Source organism: Nycticebus coucang, chromosome 3, assembly GCF_027406575.1.
Source record: "Nycticebus coucang isolate mNycCou1 chromosome 3, mNycCou1.pri, whole genome shotgun sequence".
Lineage (NCBI taxonomy): Eukaryota > Metazoa > Chordata > Mammalia > Primates > Lorisidae > Nycticebus > Nycticebus coucang.
Window position 1 is genome coordinate 65202612 of NC_069782.1, and position 20625 is coordinate 65223236.

At 50.8% G+C, this 20625-nt stretch overlaps 1 protein-coding gene across 9 annotated transcripts; it reads right to left on the reverse strand.

Annotated features, from left to right (window-relative positions):
• Nucleotides 1-856: 856 nt before the first annotated feature.
• Nucleotides 857-20465, reverse strand: RGL3 (ral guanine nucleotide dissociation stimulator like 3). 9 transcript variants are annotated; one of them, XM_053586472.1, is made up of 19 exons: nucleotides 20330-20462; nucleotides 19782-19895; nucleotides 18804-19018; nucleotides 18576-18629; nucleotides 18188-18399; nucleotides 10592-10734; nucleotides 10284-10499; nucleotides 9614-9717; nucleotides 9423-9507; nucleotides 6386-6436; nucleotides 6197-6283; nucleotides 6027-6059; nucleotides 5835-5956; nucleotides 4603-4698; nucleotides 4445-4513; nucleotides 4259-4355; nucleotides 3201-3401; nucleotides 2999-3113; nucleotides 859-1421 (listed from the first exon to the last, which is right to left on the reverse strand). In XM_053586472.1, exons 1-19 carry the CDS (start codon nucleotides 20360-20362, stop codon nucleotides 1303-1305), a joined length of 2166 nt encoding a protein of 721 aa, XP_053442447.1. In that variant the 5' UTR covers nucleotides 20363-20462; the 3' UTR covers nucleotides 859-1302. The 9 variants fall into 9 exon arrangements, 8 of the variants coding, with proteins under 8 accessions (XP_053442449.1, XP_053442447.1, XP_053442448.1 ...); XM_053586473.1 differs by having other exon boundaries at nucleotides 860-1421; nucleotides 3201-3353; XM_053586474.1 differs by lacking the exon at nucleotides 19782-19895 and having other exon boundaries at nucleotides 857-1421; nucleotides 20330-20422.
• Nucleotides 20466-20625: the final 160 nt, after the last annotated feature.

The window sequence follows — 20625 nt, forward strand, 5'->3', positions numbered from 1 at the left end:
CTACAGGTGCCTGCCACAACCCCCAGCTTTTTTTGCTGCAGTTTGGCCAGGGCAGGGTTTGAACCTGCCACCCTCAGTATATGGGGCTGGCGCCCTACCCACTGAGCCACAGGTGCCGCCCTTAAACAGATTTTTAATTTCAAATTAATATGTGGGTATGAATTTTAGGTTACATTGTTTTCGATTCTAAGGTAAAGTTGAAATTGTAGTTGAGCCCCTTCACCCAGGGGGCGAGCTGAACACCCTCACACTGTGCAAACTGGCTTTCCTCCTACCCCCTTCTCTCCTCTCCCTTGCTAGACTATATTTGTGTTTTTTTCTTTCATGTGGGCATGTAATTGTTTATATATTGGTTTCATATTAGTATTGAGTATACTGGATACTTAATTTTTTTTTTTGAGACAGAGTGTTACTTGTCGCCCTCAGTAGAGCGCTGTGACATCACAGCTCACAGCAACATCAACCTCTTGGGCTTAAGCGATTCTCTTGCCTCAGCCTCCCAAGTAGCTGGGACCACAGACACCTGCCATTATGCCTGGCTAGTTTTTCTATTTTTCGTAGAGACGGGGTCTCACTTTGCTCAGGCTTCAGGCTGGTCTTGAACTCCTGAGCTCAGGTGATCCACCTGCCTTGGCCTCCCAGAGTGCTAGGATTATAGTCACAAGCCACTACATCTGGCCCAGGACAAGAATTTTTGATCCTTTCATCTATGGTTGTATCCCAGCACCTGGAATGGGCCTGGCACATAATAGAAGCTCCAGAACTATTTTGTGGAGTAAAAGATGAAAGGAAAAGCAAGCTGGGAGACTGTAGAGAAACAGTTGATCTTGAGTTAGCCACTAGGTCCAACTGTGCCTGAATAACCCTGCATTTACAAAAAACTGAAGTCAATGAAAATCTCTTCAGGAAATTGGCCTTTGGACTGTGTGTTCCTGAGTGGGGCAGAGCCATGCCTCACCATGCCCTCTCTTAGGGCTTTTAATTTTTCTGTTTTTGGTCATTGTTTTCTATTTTGATAAAAGATGAACATGGCACACAGATATAGAACAAACAAGACTGATTCATGTTTGATAACTTTGGTTACTATTTTCTTCCACAACTGTCAGTTTTGATGTCTCCAACAGTTATAGGATTTCTCTGGGGAAAGATGCCCCAGTCCCTTCTATGAGATGGAGTTCTCCACCATGGCTTCTACTGTGGATAGAAGGTTTCCAGTTGAACAGCTCCTCACCCCCATAGTGATAGAAGCCAGGTCCCAAGCTGCCCATGGGGTCTGTGTTCTGGAGTGAGGAGAAGCCTGCCTCAGGTTGGGGAGAGAGATGGGGTATGCCTTCTCCCATCTTTCTGCCGCAGTATGAAGTCTCCGGGGGCAGCTGGACTCATTGCATAGAAGACATTGGCATTGTCAGGGATCAGGAGTTCTGGTCAGAGATGGAGGCGATGGTGATAAGACAGCCCAATTTTGTGTCGTCTTCTATTATTCATCCTAAGGCCTGAAAAGCCTTAGTTCCCCTTTCAGCCAGTGCTGAGCAAACCTTATTCTCTTATCCTAGGGAACCTGAACACCTCCCCACTCGAAGGCTGTACAACGTCATGTTTTTCCCCACCATAAACCTAGGCAAACTCCTACCATTCCCCAACTCCATGGAGTCTAGACAACCTGCAAGACTACAAGTTTGGATAAACTCAGGCCCCCACCCCAAACAACTTCCTGTCCACCCCACTCCTCCTCCACAACCACTTCCCAGCCACACTTATGCTTCTCTCACCATGAACTTGGACCACTTCCCACTTCCAGCCTGCACAAACTTGTGGCCCTCACGCTTGACACTGGAACAGCCTCAAGTATTCTTACTTAATGTCCATGCCCTTCAGTATGAACAACAATCAACCTCTGTGTGTGTGTGTGTGTGTGTGTATGTGTGTGTGTGTGATAGAGTTTCACTTTGTCACCCTGGGTAGAGTGCTGTGGCATTACAGCTCACAGCAACCTCAAACTCCTGGGCTCAAACGATTCACTTCCTCAGCCTCCCTAGTAGATAAGACTACAGGCATCTGCCACAACGCCCGGCTATTTTTAGAGACAGGATCTCGCTCTTGCTCAGGCTGGTCTCGAACCCGTGAGCTCAGGCAATCCACCCGCCTCAGCCTCCCAGAGTGCTAGGATTGCAGGCATGAGGCACCATGCCCAGCCCAAGAATCAACCTCTTGCTTCTCTCTATCAAAGACTGGAAAACTGGGCGGCGCCTGTGGCTCAGTGAGCAGGGTGCCGGCCCCATATACCGAGGGTGGCGGGTTCAAACCCAGCCCCGGCCAAACTGCAACAAAAAAATAGCCGGGCGTTGTGGCGGGCGCCTGTAGTCCCAGCTACTCGGGAGGCTGAGGCAGGAGAATCGCCTAAGCCCAGGAGTTGGAGGTTGCTGTGAGCTATGTGATGCCACGGCACTCTACCAAGGGCAATAAAGTGAAACTCTGTCTCTACAAAAAAAAACAAAAACAAACAAACAAAAAAAAAAAGACTGGAAAACTTCATGCTGCCTTATGCTGAGTTTAATGTGATTTGATCCGTTCCTAGCTCAAGTTCTGGTAACCTCAGGGTCATCATGGAGAGCCTGGACAAACTCCTCATAAATCCCAGCCCAGACCCCACTCAGGCTGACCATGAACAACCTCATGAGCTTACAAACTTAAGGTCAGATAATCTTCTATGCTCCCTTCTCTCATTTGATCCTGCTTAATCTCATTGCACCATAAATCCTAGGAAGACAACTTTCAATGACTCTGTCACACTGAGCCAGGATAACCTGCTGGCCCTACATAATTGAGCCACAGATATTTTAAGTCCTCTTTTCTCCACTTTGCATCTTACCTCTACTCTCTTCCTAAACCACCTCATGGCCCTGTAAGCCCAGGTAACCGTGGGCTCCATCCTTGATACTGGTCCATCTGCCACCCTCCCAGCAGCCCCCAACCTGAACTCCAAGCTGTCCCTGCTCACCCTTGTCCCCAGGAAGGACTTGGAAGAGCTGGTAGTCATGGGCCCAGGGCTGAGACACATTGTGCTTCTGCAAGGCCCGCAGTACCACACAGGGGGCTTTGTCCTGACTAGTAAGCTGGAAGAGAGGGTGGGAGTTGAGGTGTCAGGGTCCTAGCTCCCAGGGCAAGGCAGTCCCCAGCAGCCCCTGGGATGAGCCCCTCACCAAGATGCTCCGATACAGGTTTCCATGGTCGTTGTCAATGCTGACACGGATGACACGGGCTTCCAAGCTCTGCTGACCCAGGAGAGGGATTCGAGGGCTACTCAGGGGCAAGGCCAAGGGTCGAGAATCTGGAAGGTCCAGGCTCAGGGGAAGCTGCAGGCAGTGGGGGTGGAGGGGTGCAGCCTTGCTCATCTGCAGATGCTGAGATGTGGGAGGGCAAAAGCATCCACCCAACTGATGTATTTATTTTAATTTTTTTAGAGACAGGATCTTGCTCTGTTGCCCAGGGTAGAGTACAGTGGTACCATCATAGCTCACTGCAGCCTTGAGCTCCTGGGCTCAATTGATCCTCCCAGAAATTTGCTGGGATTATAGGCATGAGTCACCATGCCTGGCTTCCAATGGTGTATTTATTTATTTGAGACAGAGTCTCACTATGTCATCCTTGGTAGAGTGCTGTGGCATCACAGCTCACAGAAACCTCAAACTCTTGGGCTGAAGTGATTCTCTTGCCTCAGCCTCCCAAGTAGCTGGGACTACAGGTGCCAGCCACAATGCCTGGCTATTTTTCTGTTGCAGTTGTCATTGTTGCTTTAGCTGACGCAAGCCAGATTCAAATCCGCCAGCCTTGGTGTACATGGCCAGCGCCCTACCCACTGAGCTACAAGTGCCGTCCAGTCCCTGTTGTGAAAACAAACATGTATATGGCCCATATACACACAAACCCACATTCACATGCAAGGATTCCTGTATACAATCATATAACCACAATTGTTGTATACCTACAGTGTGTGTCAACAAACAACTACCCCCAGTCCCATGGACACACTCAGGTCCACATTCCTCCTACAGGTGTGCAGATTTCTAAGAACACATAGCCTCAAAAAAGTGTGTGATTGTACCCAGGCAGTGGGGATATGCACCCAGTTGCATGGACACCTGGAGTAATTAGCCAGTCTCATGGAGACACGCTTGGCCTTGCACTCCTGTGTGCACATGCACACACACATACACACACAGCCCATCAACCCACATGCACAGACAGGCAGTCTTGGTACCTTGGTGCTGGGGCTCTGGGGCCCTGGGGAGGCTGGAGGACTGCCAGGAGGAGGATCCTTGGTTCTAGGACTCGATGGGAGGGATGCTGGGGACAGACTGAGGGGAAACGCAGAGCCCAAAGTGGAGTGGCCACCCTGACCCCTGATCTCCCTGTATATAGTCTCTTCACCAACCAGGAGGCTCACCTAGAGGTGGGTGATGATGGATCCCCAGGACTCCCACCAGGGGATGAGCCTTTCTCTCGGGACAGCTTCCTGAGGGTGGATGCAGGGGATGAGGTGGTGGCAGAAGCAGCCGCCCCTAATAACTGCCCACATCACCCTACGCATGCCCCAAGACTCACGCACTGAGGCGCTTAGTGAGGCTGATCCGCTGCCGGACACGTGGGGAGCTGGGGCAGGAAGCGGCCGGAGGCTCAATGACACGGGAGACTCGGTAGCTGAGGGGTGGAAGTGGGAATGAGGGTGGGTAAGGCCGGGAAGCACAGGAGATGAAGAGATAAGGGTGAGAATCAGTCAGGAGATACGTTTTTTTTTTATTTATTTTTATTTTTTATTTTTTTATTTTTATTTTATTTTATTTATTTTATTTTTTTGTAGAGACAGAGTCTCACTGTACCGCCCTTGGTAGAGTGCCGTGGCGTCACGCGGCTCACAGCAACCTCTAAGTCTTGGGCTTACGCGATTCTCTTGCCTCAGCTTCCCGAGCAGCTGGGACTACAGGCGCCCGCCACAACGCCCGGCTATTTTTTTGTTGCAGTTTGGCCGGGGCTGGGTTTGAACCCGCCACCCTCGGTATATGGGGCCGGTGCCCTACTCACTGAGCCACAGGCGCCGCCCAGGAGATATGTTTTGGGTGTAAGAAGGGAACAGCTGGGTGGCGCCTGTGGCTCAAGGAGTAGGGCACTTGTCCCATATGCTGGAGTGGTGGGTTCAAACCCAGCCCCGGCCAAAAACCACACACACACACAAAAAGAAAGGAACAGCCAAAGGTAGAGCCCCAATGTCAGGGTCAAAGTAGTAAATGAAGGTTGTTGAGCCAATGGGTTTTGGGGGGATGAGACAGGATGGCTAGACAGCAGGTCATACAGGGATTTGAGGTGGGGAGAGAGATAGGCATCCAATCAGGTCAAGGTGAAAGTTCAGGGTCAAATTGGGATCAGGTCATCTTTGGTTAGAATGAAAGGTTGAAGTACATAGAGAAATAAACATCAAGTTGGACTCAGTGACTCAGAACTTAAGGTCAATGATTAGGGTCAGAAAGCCAGATGAGGGGTCACAAATGGGGTCTGGATCAGACAGGATCAAAGCTGAGGAAGAGAATACATGGGACAGTTAACTGGAATGCCCAGCTGATCAAAGCCAGAAACTCACATGCAGTCAAAGTTGAAGGTCACAGTCAAATCCGGGCCCTTGACTGGGCTACAACTAATGCAAAGTCACAAATTGTCTGAGAGGAAAGCAAGACTCAGTAGAGGGTCCTGAGAAAAACTGGAGACGTGCATGGGATGAGTAGACCCTGTATGTGACTGAGGTTCAGCTGGGATGAGGCTGGGGCAGGTCACAGGGGTGTTACCTCTGCTCCTCACTGAGCTGGCGCTGGGCATGCAGGGTGGCCACGATAGTCGGGCAGGGACTCAAGCTGTAGCTGCGACAGCGCCTCTGCAGCTGCTGTATGCGGGCCAAGATCTCCCACTCCTGGGGAGGTGGCCTCTGAGATCCTGCCCCTGCCCTTTCCCCCCTCAAACCCCTCCACCCCTCCACTCACCTTTCTCCTCTTCTCAAAGTTAATTAGATCCCCCTGGAGGCAAAATTTGTCTGAACTGCAGCCTCCAGCATCAAGGGTTAAGGGTCAAGGTCAGGGGTTGGGATGTGGGGAGCCCAGGGTGCTGGGGGCAAGTGGAGCTGAGGTCAGGAGTCAAGGGTCAGGGATCAGACCTCTAACATGTCCGGCAGAGCTGTGTCCAGCATGACCAGGTCCGTGAGGAAGGTGCCAAGGTAGGGAACAGGGCCTGGGGGTGTCCCCTTTGGACAGGGCCCCCAAAGGTCCGGTCACTGTGTGCCATCATCCTCCACACCCTACCCTGAGGGTCCCGTTTGTCCCCTTCCCCAAACCATGTCACTCACTGAGGTTCCTTTGGGGGTGTCCTCCTCTCGGGGTCCCTCGCTGGTTTCTTCCTGGAGGAAAGAGAAGGGCTGAGCAGCCCTGGGTCACCTTTGGCCCTTTCTCAAGGAAGATGCCTAGAGACCTGTCATATGTACCCATCAGGCTTTCAGCAATCACAAGCCAGTGGTGATGGTCCAACCCAAAGAGTTGGACCACTCTGGGTGGGAGGGAGACAGGGAAGGAGGAGATAAACAGCATGGGCAGGCCCCATGGGAGCTGGAGTTTGTGGGTGCTATTTCTGCTGGGCCAGACTTAACACAGAAGAGAATTGTTATATGCACTGGGCATCCCCTGGGAACATCCTGAATTTGTCTTCATAGTGTCACTCTGCTGCATAAATATACATTCATTGGGCAGTCCTTCGTGTCTCCCCTTTGGATGTTGAATACCCCTGGAGCAGGAACTGTGTCTGTCTGACTCATAGCAGAGCATGAACAATGCCCAGCGCATAGTAGGGGCTTCAGGCAGTACACCTTGTTTCTGAGCCCTCATTATTTCAGACATTCCTTCACTAACAAGATATTTATTAGCCAGGAACAGTGACTCATGCCTGTAATCTTAGGCCTTTAGGAGGCTGAGGCAGGAGAATCTTGAGGACAGGAGTTCAAGACCAGCCTAGGCAACATAGCAAGACCCCATCTCTTAAAAAATGAGATATATGAGCTCAGGAGTTCAAGACCAGTCTGAGCAAGCATGAGATCCCATCTCTACTAAAACTAGAAAAAATAGCCAGTCATCATGGTGGGTCCCTATAATCCCAGCTACTTGGGAGGCTGAGGCAAGAGCATCTCTTGAGCCCAAGAGTTTGAAGTTGCTGTGAGCTATGACACCAAGGCACTCTACCAAGAGTAACAGAGTGGGGCGGCGCCTGTGGCTCAGTCGGTGGGGCGCCGACCCCATATACCGAGGGTGGCGGGTTCAAACCCAGCCCCGGCCAAACTGCAACCAAAAAATGCCGGGCGTTGTGGCGGGTGCCTGTAGTCCCAGCTACTCGGGAGGCTGAGGCAAGAGAATCGCTTAAGCCCAGGAGTTGGAGGTTGCTGTGAGCTGGGTGAGGCCACGGCACTCTACCGAGGGCCATAAAGTGAGACTCTGTCTCTACAAAAAAAAAAAAAAAAGAGTAACAGAGTGAGATTCTCTCTAAAAAATAGAGGGTGGCGCCTGTGGTTCAGTGGGTAGGGCACTAGCCCCATATACCAAGGGTGGCGGGTTCAAACCCAGCCCTGTCCAACTAAAACAGCAGTGACAACTGCAACAAAAATAGCTGGCGTTGTGGCAGGCACCTATAGTCCCAGCTACTCAGGAGGCTGAGGCAAGAGAATCACTTAAGCCCAAAAGTTGGAGGTTGCTGTGAGCTGTGATACCACAGCACTCTACTGAGGGTGACAAAGCGAGATTCTGTCTCAAAAAATATATATATATAATATTAATATAATATTTGTATGTGCATATATATTAGCCTGGCTTGGTGGCATACCAAGCTAATCCTATTAGCTGCTCAGGAGGCTGAGGTAGGAAGATCCTTTGTGTTTGAGACTGCAGTGAGCTATGCCCAGAGTTTGAGGCTGCAGTCACCTATGATCACTGCCCTCTAGCCTGGGTGACAGAGCAAGACTCCGTCTTTAAAAGAAATGTTAAAAATAAAAATACAGGGTGGCGCCTGTGGCTCAGTTGGTAAGGCGCCGGCCCCATATTCCGAGGGTGGTGGGTTCAAACCCAGCCCTGGCCACGCTGCAACCAAAAAATAGCTGGCATTGTGGCGGGCGCCTGTAGTCCCAGCTACTCGAGAGGCTGAGGCAAGAGAATCGCTTAAGCCCGGGAGTTGGAGGTTGCTGTGAGCTGTGTGAGGCCACGGCACTCTACCGAGGGCCATAAAAGTGAGACTCTGTCTCTACAAAAAAATAAATAAATAAATAAAAATACATATATATCTTTAGATAACCTGTTGTATGCCATGAGCTATTCTAGGTGCTGGGTAAGTAACAGTGAACAAAAGAGACAAAATTCTAGCCTCATGGTATGACCAGCAGTGAGGGAGCAATAGCAACAACTAAGGTAAACACATAATATGACAGACAGAGCCATAAACCTGGAGCCAGAGTGGGGAGTGTGGGGATGATAAGGATGCACGGAGGGACTCTAGGAGGTAGGGGCATTGGGGCAGAGACTTAAAGTTTTGTTTTTGTTTTCAGAGATGACCTCTCTCGCTGTTACCCAGGCTGAAGTGCAGCGGCAGCATCATATCTCAACTGCATCAAACTCCTGAGATCAGGGTATCCTCCTGTCACAGCCTCCTAAGTAGTTGGGACTATCGAAGCATTCTACCATGAACAACGAATTTTCCTTTTTTTAATTTTTTCTTATTTTTCTTTCTTTCTTTTTTTTTTTAGAGTGGGGATCTGACTGTGTTGTCCAAGGTCATCTTGGACTCCTGGTCTCAAATGACCCTCCTGCTTCAGTTTCCCAAAGTGCTACAGTTACATGCATGAGCCACTGAACCCAGCCACCTGTGGGAGTTCATTGATCAAGTTGCATACACAGTTTGAGGGGTTGAGAATGTTCTAGGGGGAGGGAACAGCCTCCTTTCCTCCTCCCCTCCATCTATTCTACATTCAGTTTAAGAACCAGAATCTGATTGCCTATAAATAAACTAGACTTGCTGGCACACAGTTTTTAGTTTTGCTTATCAAGGTAAAGCCCCCAGTGCAAATTTCTTTTTTGTTTTCCATTGTGTGCTATGATTCTGGCCTTAAGTAACCTTTTCCTTGTGATTTATTCTGTTTTGTTGAATGAATAAATAAGGCAGCCACTGTGAACTATAACGCAGGAAGAAGAGGAAATTAAAACGTGAGGCTATCCACGGACAAGGGAAAGGTTATTGCTGAGGTGCAGAGAAAGAAGACTGAATGTTTTGACATCAAGAAGGTGGTTCCCCCTGACTGACCCCAAGTCCTTCTTCCTAGATCTGGAATCTGCTGGGTCCGCATTTGTCTATACCTGGGAAAGAATCTCTCTGCTGCTGAGGTGGTTGTTCTCATCTGAAAAAATCTGGGAAAGTTTCCTGAAAGTGGACAACGGTTCCCTGTGGGTGGAGGGGGAGAGACAGGAAAGGAGAGTGTCAGGGGTCAGCAGCTGGGAGGGTCAGAGATGCTGGGGTGGCGTGTGGGAGGAGATCCAGGCCTGCTCACCGGCTCACGGCCCCCCAACTGCGCTTGAGCCGGTAGATAGGGTTAGACTGCAGGGCGGACAGGATGGCTCGCAAGGAGGAGAAGTTCCGCAGCTCTCGGCAGCGCTGGGCGAACAGAGGGGCGCTGGTCAGACCTCGTGTCTGGCCTTTGATCCCATGACTTGGGATGCCAGAACAGACACCGATGTCACCCGCCGTCTGACAAGCTACGGAGGATTCTCCCTCCTCCCTGGGTGTCCTGTCCTCTCTCCCTCGGGCCCCAGCTGCCCCTCCAGCCCCTTACTCGACCTTGGCTTCTCCCGTACCGACTAGCTTCTTACTTCTCCCAGGCTTGCCCACAGCATCTGTCCCAGACCCAGAGAGCTCTTCCCTGAACCCAAGTCACACCCCCAGGTGTCAATTTTCTACCCTGTTCCCCTCCTACTCCTGGGCGCGCACCCATTCTTCCTCTGGAGCCCCCACTTCTCCCTCTTCTTCCAAGTCTGAGGCTCCTGCCCTTCTCTCCCCAGTCTCTTTCTGCTCCAGCCCCACGTCCTTTCCCTTAGACACCTCCCTCTAGCCCTACCCATCTCTCGTTCCTGGGCCCAGTCCTTCCACTTTCTGTCCACCCAGTGACTCCATAAGGCGGCTAAAGGCTCCGCCCCGAGTCCAGGCCCCGCCCCTCAACGCACCTGGGCAATGCGGATCCACTTCTCCAGCCGCTGCGCCCTCTGTGGGGCGGCCAGGCCTGGCTCCCCAAGCACCGAACCCAGCACACAGCCAATGACCTTGTTGAACTGGGTTACGGTGGCGCGCACAGTGGGGCAGACGCCGGCGGCCCCAGGCCGATCCCGCTGGGACCACACGGAGCCCAGGCACTCACAGGGCCTCACCCGCGAGAAGAGCTCCTGGAACAGGGGTAGGGTTAATAGAATTGGTGCCCAGTGGGATCTGCCCTCAACCCATTGCACCATATCCTGCCCCAGGCCCTGGTCCTCACCACGTCCAAAAGAGTCAGCTGCTCAGCCACCTCATCTATGCTGAAGTCCAGGAGCTCAGGACCGTCCTGCACAAGGCCTTCCTCTTCCTCCAGGAAGCCCTCCTGGGAGGCTGGGCCAGGGCTTTGGGCAGCTCTAGGAGGTTCTAGGGGTGAAAAAACTCAAGTTTTGAATCCAAGACTGGCTGTCTGACCTTGGGCTAGAATTTTCCAGCCTCTGAGCCTCACTTCCTTGTAAAATAAAGATTTCCCTGGATGTTTTTTAGTTTTGTTTTGTTTTTGGACAGAGTTTCACTTTGTTGCACTTGGTAGAGTGCAGTGGTGTCATAGCTCACAGCAATCTCAAACTCTTGAGCTCAAGCGATTCTCTTGCCTCAGCCTCCTGAGTAGCTGAAACTATAGGCATCCACCACAACACACAGCTATTTTTAGAGCCTTGCTCTTGGTCAGGCTGGTCTTGAACTCCTGAGCTCAAGCAATCCACTTGCCTCGGCCTCCCAGAGTGCTAGGATTACAAGAGTGAGCCATCGCACCCAGCTTCTGGGTTTTTTTTTTTTTTTTTGTAGTTTTTGGCCGGGGCTGGGTTTGAACCTGCCACCTCTGGCATATGGGGCCGGTGCCCTACCCCTCTGAGCCACAGGCGCTGCCCGCTTCTGGGTGTTTTTAAGGATAACATGCATTGAGCACCTAGCATAGATTGACTTGGTAACTCAGCACACTACCCCAGTGAGGAAGGTAATATTATTTATCCACTTTTTACAGGTAAGGAAATTGAGGCATGGAACAATTTGCCTTAAGTTAGACTTTCAATAAAAAACAGGGCAGGGCGGCAGCGCCTATGGCTCAGTGAGTAGGGCCCCGACCCCATATACCAAGGGTGGCAGGTTGGAACTTGGCCTCAGTCAAACTGCAACAAAAAAATAGCCGGGTGGGGCAGCACCTGTGGCTCAGTGGGTAGGATGCCAGCCCCATATATCGAGGGTGGCAAGTTCGAGCCTGGCCTTGGCCAAACTGCAACAAAAAGCCGGGCATTGTGGTGGGCACCTGTAGTCCCAGCCACTCTGGAGGCTGAGGCAGGAGAATCACCTAAGCCCAAGAGTTTGAAGTTGCTGTGAGCTGTGATGCTATAGCACTCTACCAAAGGCACAAAAGTGAGACTCTGTCTCTAAAAAAAAAAAAGAAGAAACCAAATTCCTTGACAGATCGTTTTTTGGGGTTTCATTTGAAGAAACAACTGTTTTAAAAAAAAAAGAGAGAGAGGCTCCACACCCATAGCACAGAGGTTCCATCACCAGCCACGTACACCAAGAGTGGTGGGTTCAAACCCATCCCAGGACAGCTAAACAATGACAACTGCAACAACAAAAAAAATGCTGGGCGTTGTGGTGGGTGCTTGTAGTCCCAGCTACTCAGGAGGCTGAGGCAGGAGAATTGCTTAAGCCCAAGAGTTTGAGGTTGCTGTGAACTGTGACACCACCGCACTCTACTGAGGGCGACATAGTGAAACTCGTCTCAAAAAAAAAAAAAAAATTAGAGAATGTGGAGGATTTGAATATGGACTGGATTTTTTGTTTTTCTTTTCTTTTTTCTCTCTCTTTTTGTTTTAGAAACAGAGTCTTATTTTGTCACCTCGGTAGAGTGCTGTGACGTCACAGCTCACAGTAACCTCCTGCTCTTGGGCTTAGGTGATTCTCTTGCTTCAGCCTCCTGAGTAGCTGGGACTACAGACACCCGCCACAACGCCCGGCTATTTTTTGTTGCAGTTTGGCCGGGGCTGGGTTTGAACCTGCCACCCTCGGTGTTATAGGGCCGGCACATACTCACTGAGCCACAGGCGCTGCCCACTCTCTCTTTTTTTTTCTTTGAGACAGAGCCTCACTTCGTCACCCTCAGTAGAGGGCCATGGTGTCATAGTTCATAGCAACCTCAAACTTTTGGGCTCTTGCTTCAGCATCCCAAATAACTGGGAGTGCAGTCGCCAGTCACAATGCCCAGCTATTTTTAGAGATGGGGTCTAGCTCTAGCTCAGGCTGGTCATGAACTCCTCAGCTCAAGCAATCCACCTGCCTCGACCTCCCAGAGTGCTAGGAGTACAGGCATGAGCCACTGCGCTTGGCCTTGGCCTGGCTAATTTTTTCAATTTTTAGTAGAGTTGGGATCTCACTCTTGCTCAGTCTTGTCTCAAACTCCTGACCTCAGAAATTTCCCCACCTTAGTCTCCTAAAGTGCTAGGATTACAAGCTTGTATCACCATACCTAGATATATTTTAATATTAAGTATTGATGATTTTACTGGAAATGATTATGGCCATGAAGGTTATGTTAAAAAATATCCTTGTCAGGGAGGCGCCTGTGGCTCAGTGAGTAGGGCGCCGGCCCCATATGCCGAGGGTGGCGGGTTCAAACCCAGCCCCGGCCAAACTGCAACAGCAAAAAAAATAGCCGGGCGTTGTGGTGGGCGCCTGTAGTCCCAGCTGCTTGGGAGGCTGAGGTAAGAGATCGCGTAAGCCCAAGAGTTAGAGGTTGCTGTGAGCCGTGTGACGCCACAGCACTCTACCCGAGGGTGGTACAGTGAGACTCTGTCTCTACCCAAAAAAAAAAAAAAAAAAAAAAAATTATATAAAAAAAAATCCTTGTCAAATCTTTGTCCAAGGTGCATACCCAAAATATTTATGTAGGGTGCCAGCCCCATATGCTGGAGGTGGTGGGTTCAAGCCCAGCCCTGGCCAAAAACTGCAAAAAAAAAAAAAAAAAAAAAACAACCAAAATATTTATGTATGAAATGACATAAACCTGAGATTGTTTTATTTTATTAATTTTTTGAGACAGTCTCACTTTGTAACCCTTGGTAGTGTGCTGTGGTGTCATAGCTCACAGCAACCTCAAACTCTTAGGCTCAATCAATCCTTTTGCCTCAGCCTCTCTAGTAGCTGGGACTACAGGTGCCTGGCTTTTTTTTTTTTTTTTTTTTTTTGTGGAGACAGAGTTCCACTTTATCGCCCACGGTAGAGTGCTGTGGCGTCACACAGCTCACAGCAACCTCCAACTCCTGGGCTTAGGCGATTCTCCTGCCTCAGCCTCCCGAGTAGCTGGGACTACAGGCACCTGCCACAGTGCCCAGCTATTTTTTTTGTTGCAGTTTGGCCGGGGCCGGGTTTGAACCCGCCACCCTCGGTATATGGGGCCGGCGCCCTGCTCACTGAGCCACAGGCGCCGCAGTGCCTGGCTTTTTATAGGGACTGGGTCTCGATTTTGCTTTTGAACTCCTGAACTCAGGCAATCCACAGAAATCAACCTCCCTGAGTGCTAGGATTACAAGCATTGTGCCACTGAGCCTGGCCTGAGATTTGTTTTAAATTCATCCCGGGCCAGACATGGTGGCTCAGGCCTGGGAGGCCAAGATGGGTGGATTGCTCTGAGCTCACAGGTTTGCAACCAGCCTGAGCCAGAGCAAGACCCCTTCTCTAAAAATAGCCAGGTGTTGTGGTGGGTGCCTGTAGTCCCAGCAACTTGGGAGGCTGAGGCAAGAGAATCGCTTGAGCCCAAGAGTTGGAGGTTGTTGTGAGCTATGATGCCACGGCACTCTACTGAGGGTGACAAAGTGAGACTCTGTTTCCAAAAAAAAAAAAAATTATCCTAAACCAGCTAGACTTGGTGGCTCACACCTGTAATCCTGGCACACTGAGAGGCTGAGGTGGAAGGATTTCCTAGACTCAGGAGTTGCAGACTGCCTGAGCAAAGGCAAAACCCTGTCTCGACTAAAATTAGAAACAATTAGTTGGGCACTGGGGTGGGCACCTGGAGTTCCAGCTGCTCTGGAGGCTGAGGCAGGAGGATTACCTGAACCCAGGAGTTTGAGACTGCTGTGTGGTAGCCTGATGCCAGGGCACTCTAGGCTGGGCAACAGAATGAGATTCTGTTTTTAAATAAATAAATAAATAAACAAACAAATAAAAAAATCAAATCATCCTGAACATTTTTCCTAGTCAAATCAATCATTGTCAAAGATGGGTGACGGGTGTCTGTCTGTTGTTTATTCCATTCTCTCTACTTTTGTATACGTCTGAATTTTTCTTTCTTTCTTTCTTTTTTTTTTTTCAGAGCCTCAAGCTGTCGCCCTGGGTAGAGTGCTGTGGCATCACAGCTCATAGCAACCTCCAACTCCTGGGCTCAAGCGAGTCTCCTGCTCTGCCTCCCAAGTAGCTGACTACAGGCACCCGCCACAATGCCTGGCTATTTTTTGGTTGCAGCCATCATTGTTGTTTGGCGGGCCCGGGCTGGATTCAAACCCACCAGCTCGGGTGTATGTGACTGGCGCCTTAGCCGCGTGAGCCACAAGCACGGAGCCTGAATTTTTTTTTTGTTTTTTTGTAGAGACAGAGTCTCACTGTACTGCCCTCGAGTAGAGTGCTGTGGCGTCACACGGCTCACAGCAACCTCTAACTCTTGGGCTTACCGATTCTCTTGCCTCAGCCTCCCGAGCAGCTGGGACTACAGACGCCCGCCATAACGCCCGGCTATTTTTTTGTTGCAGTTTGGCCGGGGCTGGGTTTGAACCCGCCACCCTCGGCATATGGGGCCGGCGCCCTACTCACTGAGCTACATGCGCCGCCAAGAGCCTGAATTTTTCTATAGGAAAAAATACACCCAAACCAAAGATGTTAAAATGAAGTAGCTGGTGAGGAGGTGTATACCTGCAGTCCCAGCTACTTGGGAGGCTGAGATGAGAGAATCATTTGAACCCAGAAGTTTGAGGCTATAGTGAGCTGTGATCTCGCCACTGTTCTCCAGCCTGAGTGACAGAGCCAAGACCCCCTCTCTAAAATAAAATATATATGGCCAAGCATGGTGGCTCATGCCTGTAATCCTAGCACTCTGGGAGGCTGAGGTGGGTGGATTGCTTGATCTCAGGAGTTTGAGATCATCCTGAGCAAGAGCAAAACCCCATCTTTACTAAAAATAGAAAAAAGATAGCTGGACGTCATTGCTGGCACTTGTAGTCCCAATCTACTCAGGAGGCTGAGGCAAGAAGATTGCTTGAGCCCAAGAGTTTGAGGTTGTATGATGCCATGGCACTCTACCCAGGGAGACAGAGTGAGACTATGTTTCAAACAAACAAACGAATAAATAAATAAGTACAGAGGGTGTCCCAGAGCCTGGTACAGAGTAGATGTTGAATAAATGTTCATTTTTCCCCCCTGCCCACAGGGAGGCTAGAGCAGCACTTTCCATAAAATATTCTGCAATGGGGGCGACGCCTGTGGCTCAGTGAGTAGGGCGCCAGCCCCATATACCGAGGGTGGCGGGTTCAAACCCGGCCCCGGCCAAACTGCAACAGAAAAATAGCCGGGCGTTGTGGCGGGCGCCTGTAGTCCCAGCTGCTCGGGAGGCTGAGGCAGGAGAATCGCGTAAGCCCAAGAGTTAGAGGTTGCTGTGAGCCGTGTGACGCCACGGCACTCTACCGAGGGCGGTACAGTGAGACTCTGTCTCTACAAAAAAAAAAAAAAAAAAAATATTCTGCAATGGTGGAAATGTATCTATCTCTACTGCCCAGTGTGGCTGCGGAGCACTTGAAATGTGGCTAGGGAGACTGAAGACCTGAATTTCTATAATATTTTTATTTAATTTAAATTAATTTTTTTTTTTTTTCGTAGAGACAGAGTCTCACTTTATGGCCCTCTGTAGAGTGCCGTGGCCTCACACAGCTCACAGCAACCTCCAACTCCTGGGCTTAAGCGATTCTCCTGCCTCAGCCTCCCGAGCAGCTGGGACTACAGAATTTAAATTAATTTTAATAGCCACAGCAGCTAGTGGTTACCACATTGGACTATGAAGTTCTATGATTTGGAATTAACTGGTGAAACCCTGAAGGCAGGAGAAGCCACTGGAGTACCCAGGAGGGAAGAAAGAGGGATAAAAACATGTAAATAACTGAGACTCTGTCACCAGAGATAGAGAAGTGGCTACTACTCTGTAAAGCAGAGAGGAATGTAGTCACTTTAATCTGGGGATTAAAGGATAAGGATTAGGGATGAGATGCTTTTGTGATATGGATCAGATCAAACACAGATGGGTGAAACATGATACTTTATAAGCAGTATACAACCGTTCAGTTGGCTAATCCATGTTGCTCCTGCCTCTGGAGACAGCTGGGGACAAGACTGACAGGCTCCCCCTCTCTTGCATTTACAGTCTATGGAGATGAGCAAAAGCCAGGAATCAAGGAAAGAGAAGTCATCGGTGCTATGAAGAAAAATAAGAGGCTAGGACAACAGTATTGCAGGAGGTCAGAGAAAGCCTCCCCAAGGAGGTGACATTTGAACAAAAGACATGAATGAGATAGTGAATATTTTTCCTTACCCCAAAAACACAGGGTTGGCAAACTTTTTCCCCAAGGGCCAGATAGTTTTCCAGACACCCTTTACAAGAAAATGTCTGTACGACTTCTTGTACACATTTTTTAAAATTATATTTTAGGGATGAGGTCTTGCTCTGTCACGTAGGCTGGAGTGCAGTGGCACCATCATAGCTCGCTATAGCCTCAAACTCCTACCACCTCTGATTCTCCTTCCTCAGCCTCACAATTAGCTAAGGACTCCAGGTGAGAAGCACCAGAGCTAGCCACTTCTTATATACATTTTAAGTAGTAGATACCTAATACGTAAAATTCAGTGATAAATAGGGCGGCGCCTGTAGCTCAGTGAGTAGGGCGCCGGCCCCATATACTGAGGGTGGTGGGTTCAAACCCAGCTCCAGCCAAACTGCAACAAAAAAATAGCCGGGCGTTGTGGCGGGCGCCTGTAGTCCCAGCTACTCAGGAGGTTGAGGCAGGAGAATCGTCTAAGCCCAGGAGTTGGAGGTTGCTGTGAGCTGTGTGACGCCACGGCACTCTACTGAGGGCGATAAAGTGAAACTCTGTCTCTACAAAAAAAAAATTAAAAAAAAAAATGATGAAAATACTGTTTGCCAAACCCTCATTGTTTGTTTACTGATCATGTTTCCTAGGGAACGGGAAACCTCTGTCCACTGTTACGTGCCCAGAGCCTGTAGCTGAATATTTGTTGAATCAATGAAGAACCCTGCAAGGTAACTACTGTCACCATCTCCATTTTGAAGCTAAAGAAACTTCGGAGAGGTGAAATGATTTGTCAAAAATCATACAATCGGGCGGCGCCTGTGGCTCAAGGAGTAGGGCGCCGGTCCCATATGCCAGAGGTGGCAGGTTCAAACCTAGCCCTGGCCAAAATAAAAAAAAAAAAAAAAAAAAATCATACAATCAAATGGCAGTACTGCGATTTGAACCCAGGTCCCTGTAGCTCCTTGGAGAAGTGGTAATGGCATAATTTGTGGCAAAAAACACAGGGCATTCTGGCCCAATGGAGTAGTATCTTTGTAGTTAGGAGGAGGTAGGGAAATACTTGACAAATTCTTATTCTTCGATAGTCTTCAGACAAAGAATTATCCATTTTACAGGTGGGAAAACTGAGGCTTAGAGTTATTTAATAAAAATCTTGTCTTAGAGTAGAGAGAAAGCCCATGGGGGAGGAAGCACGTAGGAAAAGCCTTCTCAGAGAGCTACCAGTGTTCCAAACTCCTCACCTGCCCACAATGGGAGCTGCTCCTCTTCCTGCTCTCGTTCAGCCTCCTCCAAAAAGTCTTCTAGAAGCTTCTCTGCCTCTTGGGCCTCAGCACCCCCTGGGGCTGCCCAGCCCAGAAAGGTTCGGACACTGCTCAGGTCTGAGTGGGCAGGTGGGTCTCGGAAATCCTGAGGGTGATCACGCAGCCAGGAACCCAGAACAGATACCACAGCCCTGGGCAGAGTGGCAGGGCCTCAGAGCTCTGCCTGGAATGGGGGACCTGGAAACTGACTCTTTCATTACTTGACCCACAACTCTCAAGTTACTCAACCTTCTAGCCCTCAAGACTGACCACTGACATTTGACCTCTAGGATCCCTCCACTCTCCCACCCCAATGGGGGAGACCAACCTTAGGTTCTTGTTGAAGCTTAGATCTAGTCCTTCTGTCTTCTGGATCTGTACCCTACAAAGAGGTGCCCCCTCATCAGGTGAAGAAGTGAGGGCTAAGGGGCTAGAGAGGGATTAGGAGGAAGGCTTAGGGGCAAGGGGATATTTTTTGGCTCCAAGTTTGAAATAATGGGGGGGAGCCCAGGTGGAGTCTAGGGTGGGAACATGGAAGTTTGGGGTCAGTACTGACCCAGGAGGTGGTGGTGGTGGTGTTGGTGGCAGCAGAAAGCCCAGCACCTGGGCAGTGGGCACAAAGGCCCGGTGGGTGGCCAGGAAGGCTGGCATGAAGCTTGGGTCCTGCTCAGGGTCTCCAGACACCAACTCTCCTATCAGCTTCTCCAGCCGCGCTGCCCTCAGTGTCCTCACCTTGCTGGTGCGATAGTGGAGGAAGGTGTCCGCAGTGGTCTGTGTGTATGGGGGTGGAAGGGTGGCCATGAGAGACCATGAGCTGCCCCCAGCACCTCTACTCCAGCCATGTCCAGGGCTGGCACCATTCTTGCATGGGAGTCCTCTATATCCTGGCCTCTCTATGTTAACTAGTGTGATGAAAATATGTCAAATGGTCTATAAAACCAGTGTATGGTGCCCCATGATCGCATTGATGTACACAGCTATGATTTAATAAAAAAAAAAAAAAGAAATCCTGGCCCCTGAAGTTCTTATTTCCTCCGCCCACAAATAACTCCAGCAACCTGCCCTGGAAAACTTTGTCCTCCTCAGGTTCTGCTCTGTGCCCTCCCTTCACTTGGCCAACCCCCACACTGAGACTGCTCTCAGCCCTCCAGTCGTGCTTCACTGGCCAACTCGGCCCTGCCCTCTGCGTCACCTACATTCAGCTGGCTGACTCTAAACCCCACTTCTAACTTTCCACTCCGGTCCACTAAACCTGGCTTTCTCTGTCTTGCCGTCCAGCTCTGCCCTTGCCTGGTTGTCCTGGGAACTGAGTAGCCATCGCCTGGCCACACCCCAGTCTCTGGATCTACTCCACTTACCTGGCCACCCCAGGTCCCATTCTACCCTCACCTGGTCGCCTCTAGGTCCCCCCCTTCCTGGGGCCCCCTGCACCTGGCAGCCCTAGTTCGTTGTCCAGCTCCGCCCTCGCCTGCCTTTAGCCTCACTCTCGCTGGGTCGCCTCCCATCCCTGGCCACCTTCCAACCCCTTCCTCACCTGGCTGCCCCCAGGCCCCTCTCCTGGGCTTGAGCGCTGACTGCGCTGCCGCCTCAGGGAGACACTGTACACCGCACCGTCCTCGGTCTCCTCGCCCCAGTCCTGCAGCGGCGCCTGGAGGTGGAGGCAGGCTCAGGGGCCACGCCGGGAGTAGTCCTGGGCCCTCAAATCCCTTAAGCTGCGTGGGCTCTGGCCATTTCTTCCAGCTCCTTCCCACGCCCCCTTCCCGTCCCAGACTGAAACTCAGGTCTCAGGCCTGGGTCCCAGGCTAGGCCCCTCCTCACTAAAGGTACCCTCGTCCCAGATCCTAAGGAGATGGGGTGGCATTTGGGGATGCCCTAAGGTCTAGTCTCATGGAATATGTCAGTGGTCCCTCTCCCAGACGCGCTCAGAGACCCCCCACCCCCATCCCTAAGAGGAACCAGCCTCTTCATTGGGTCAATAGCCGTGAGTCCTCAGGAGGTGATTCCAAGGGTAAGATCCGCCTGAGTTCCTGGACCTGGGGTCACCAGGGATGTCCAGGGCGCTAGGAACCCCTGTTCCCTTACCAGGGCGAGTTCCTTGCCCGCTGTCTGCTCCATGGCACTCGCCCGTTCCTTCCCGTGGCGCCGCTGAGGGAGGCGGAAGAACCGGCGGGTGGCGGGCAGTGGCCCGGCGGGGCGGGGCGGGGCGGGACTGACCGGGCCCACGGCCTTCTGATGCCTCCCGTCCGACCCCAGCGCCCAGGCCAATCCGAGAGAGCTCTGGGCTCTCCGGATAGGTGCCTATCAATCTGTCCCCCGGTGAGGGGTCTTTTCTCTACCCTCCCCCACCTTCCAATAGGATGCTAGTGTGTGTAGCTAAG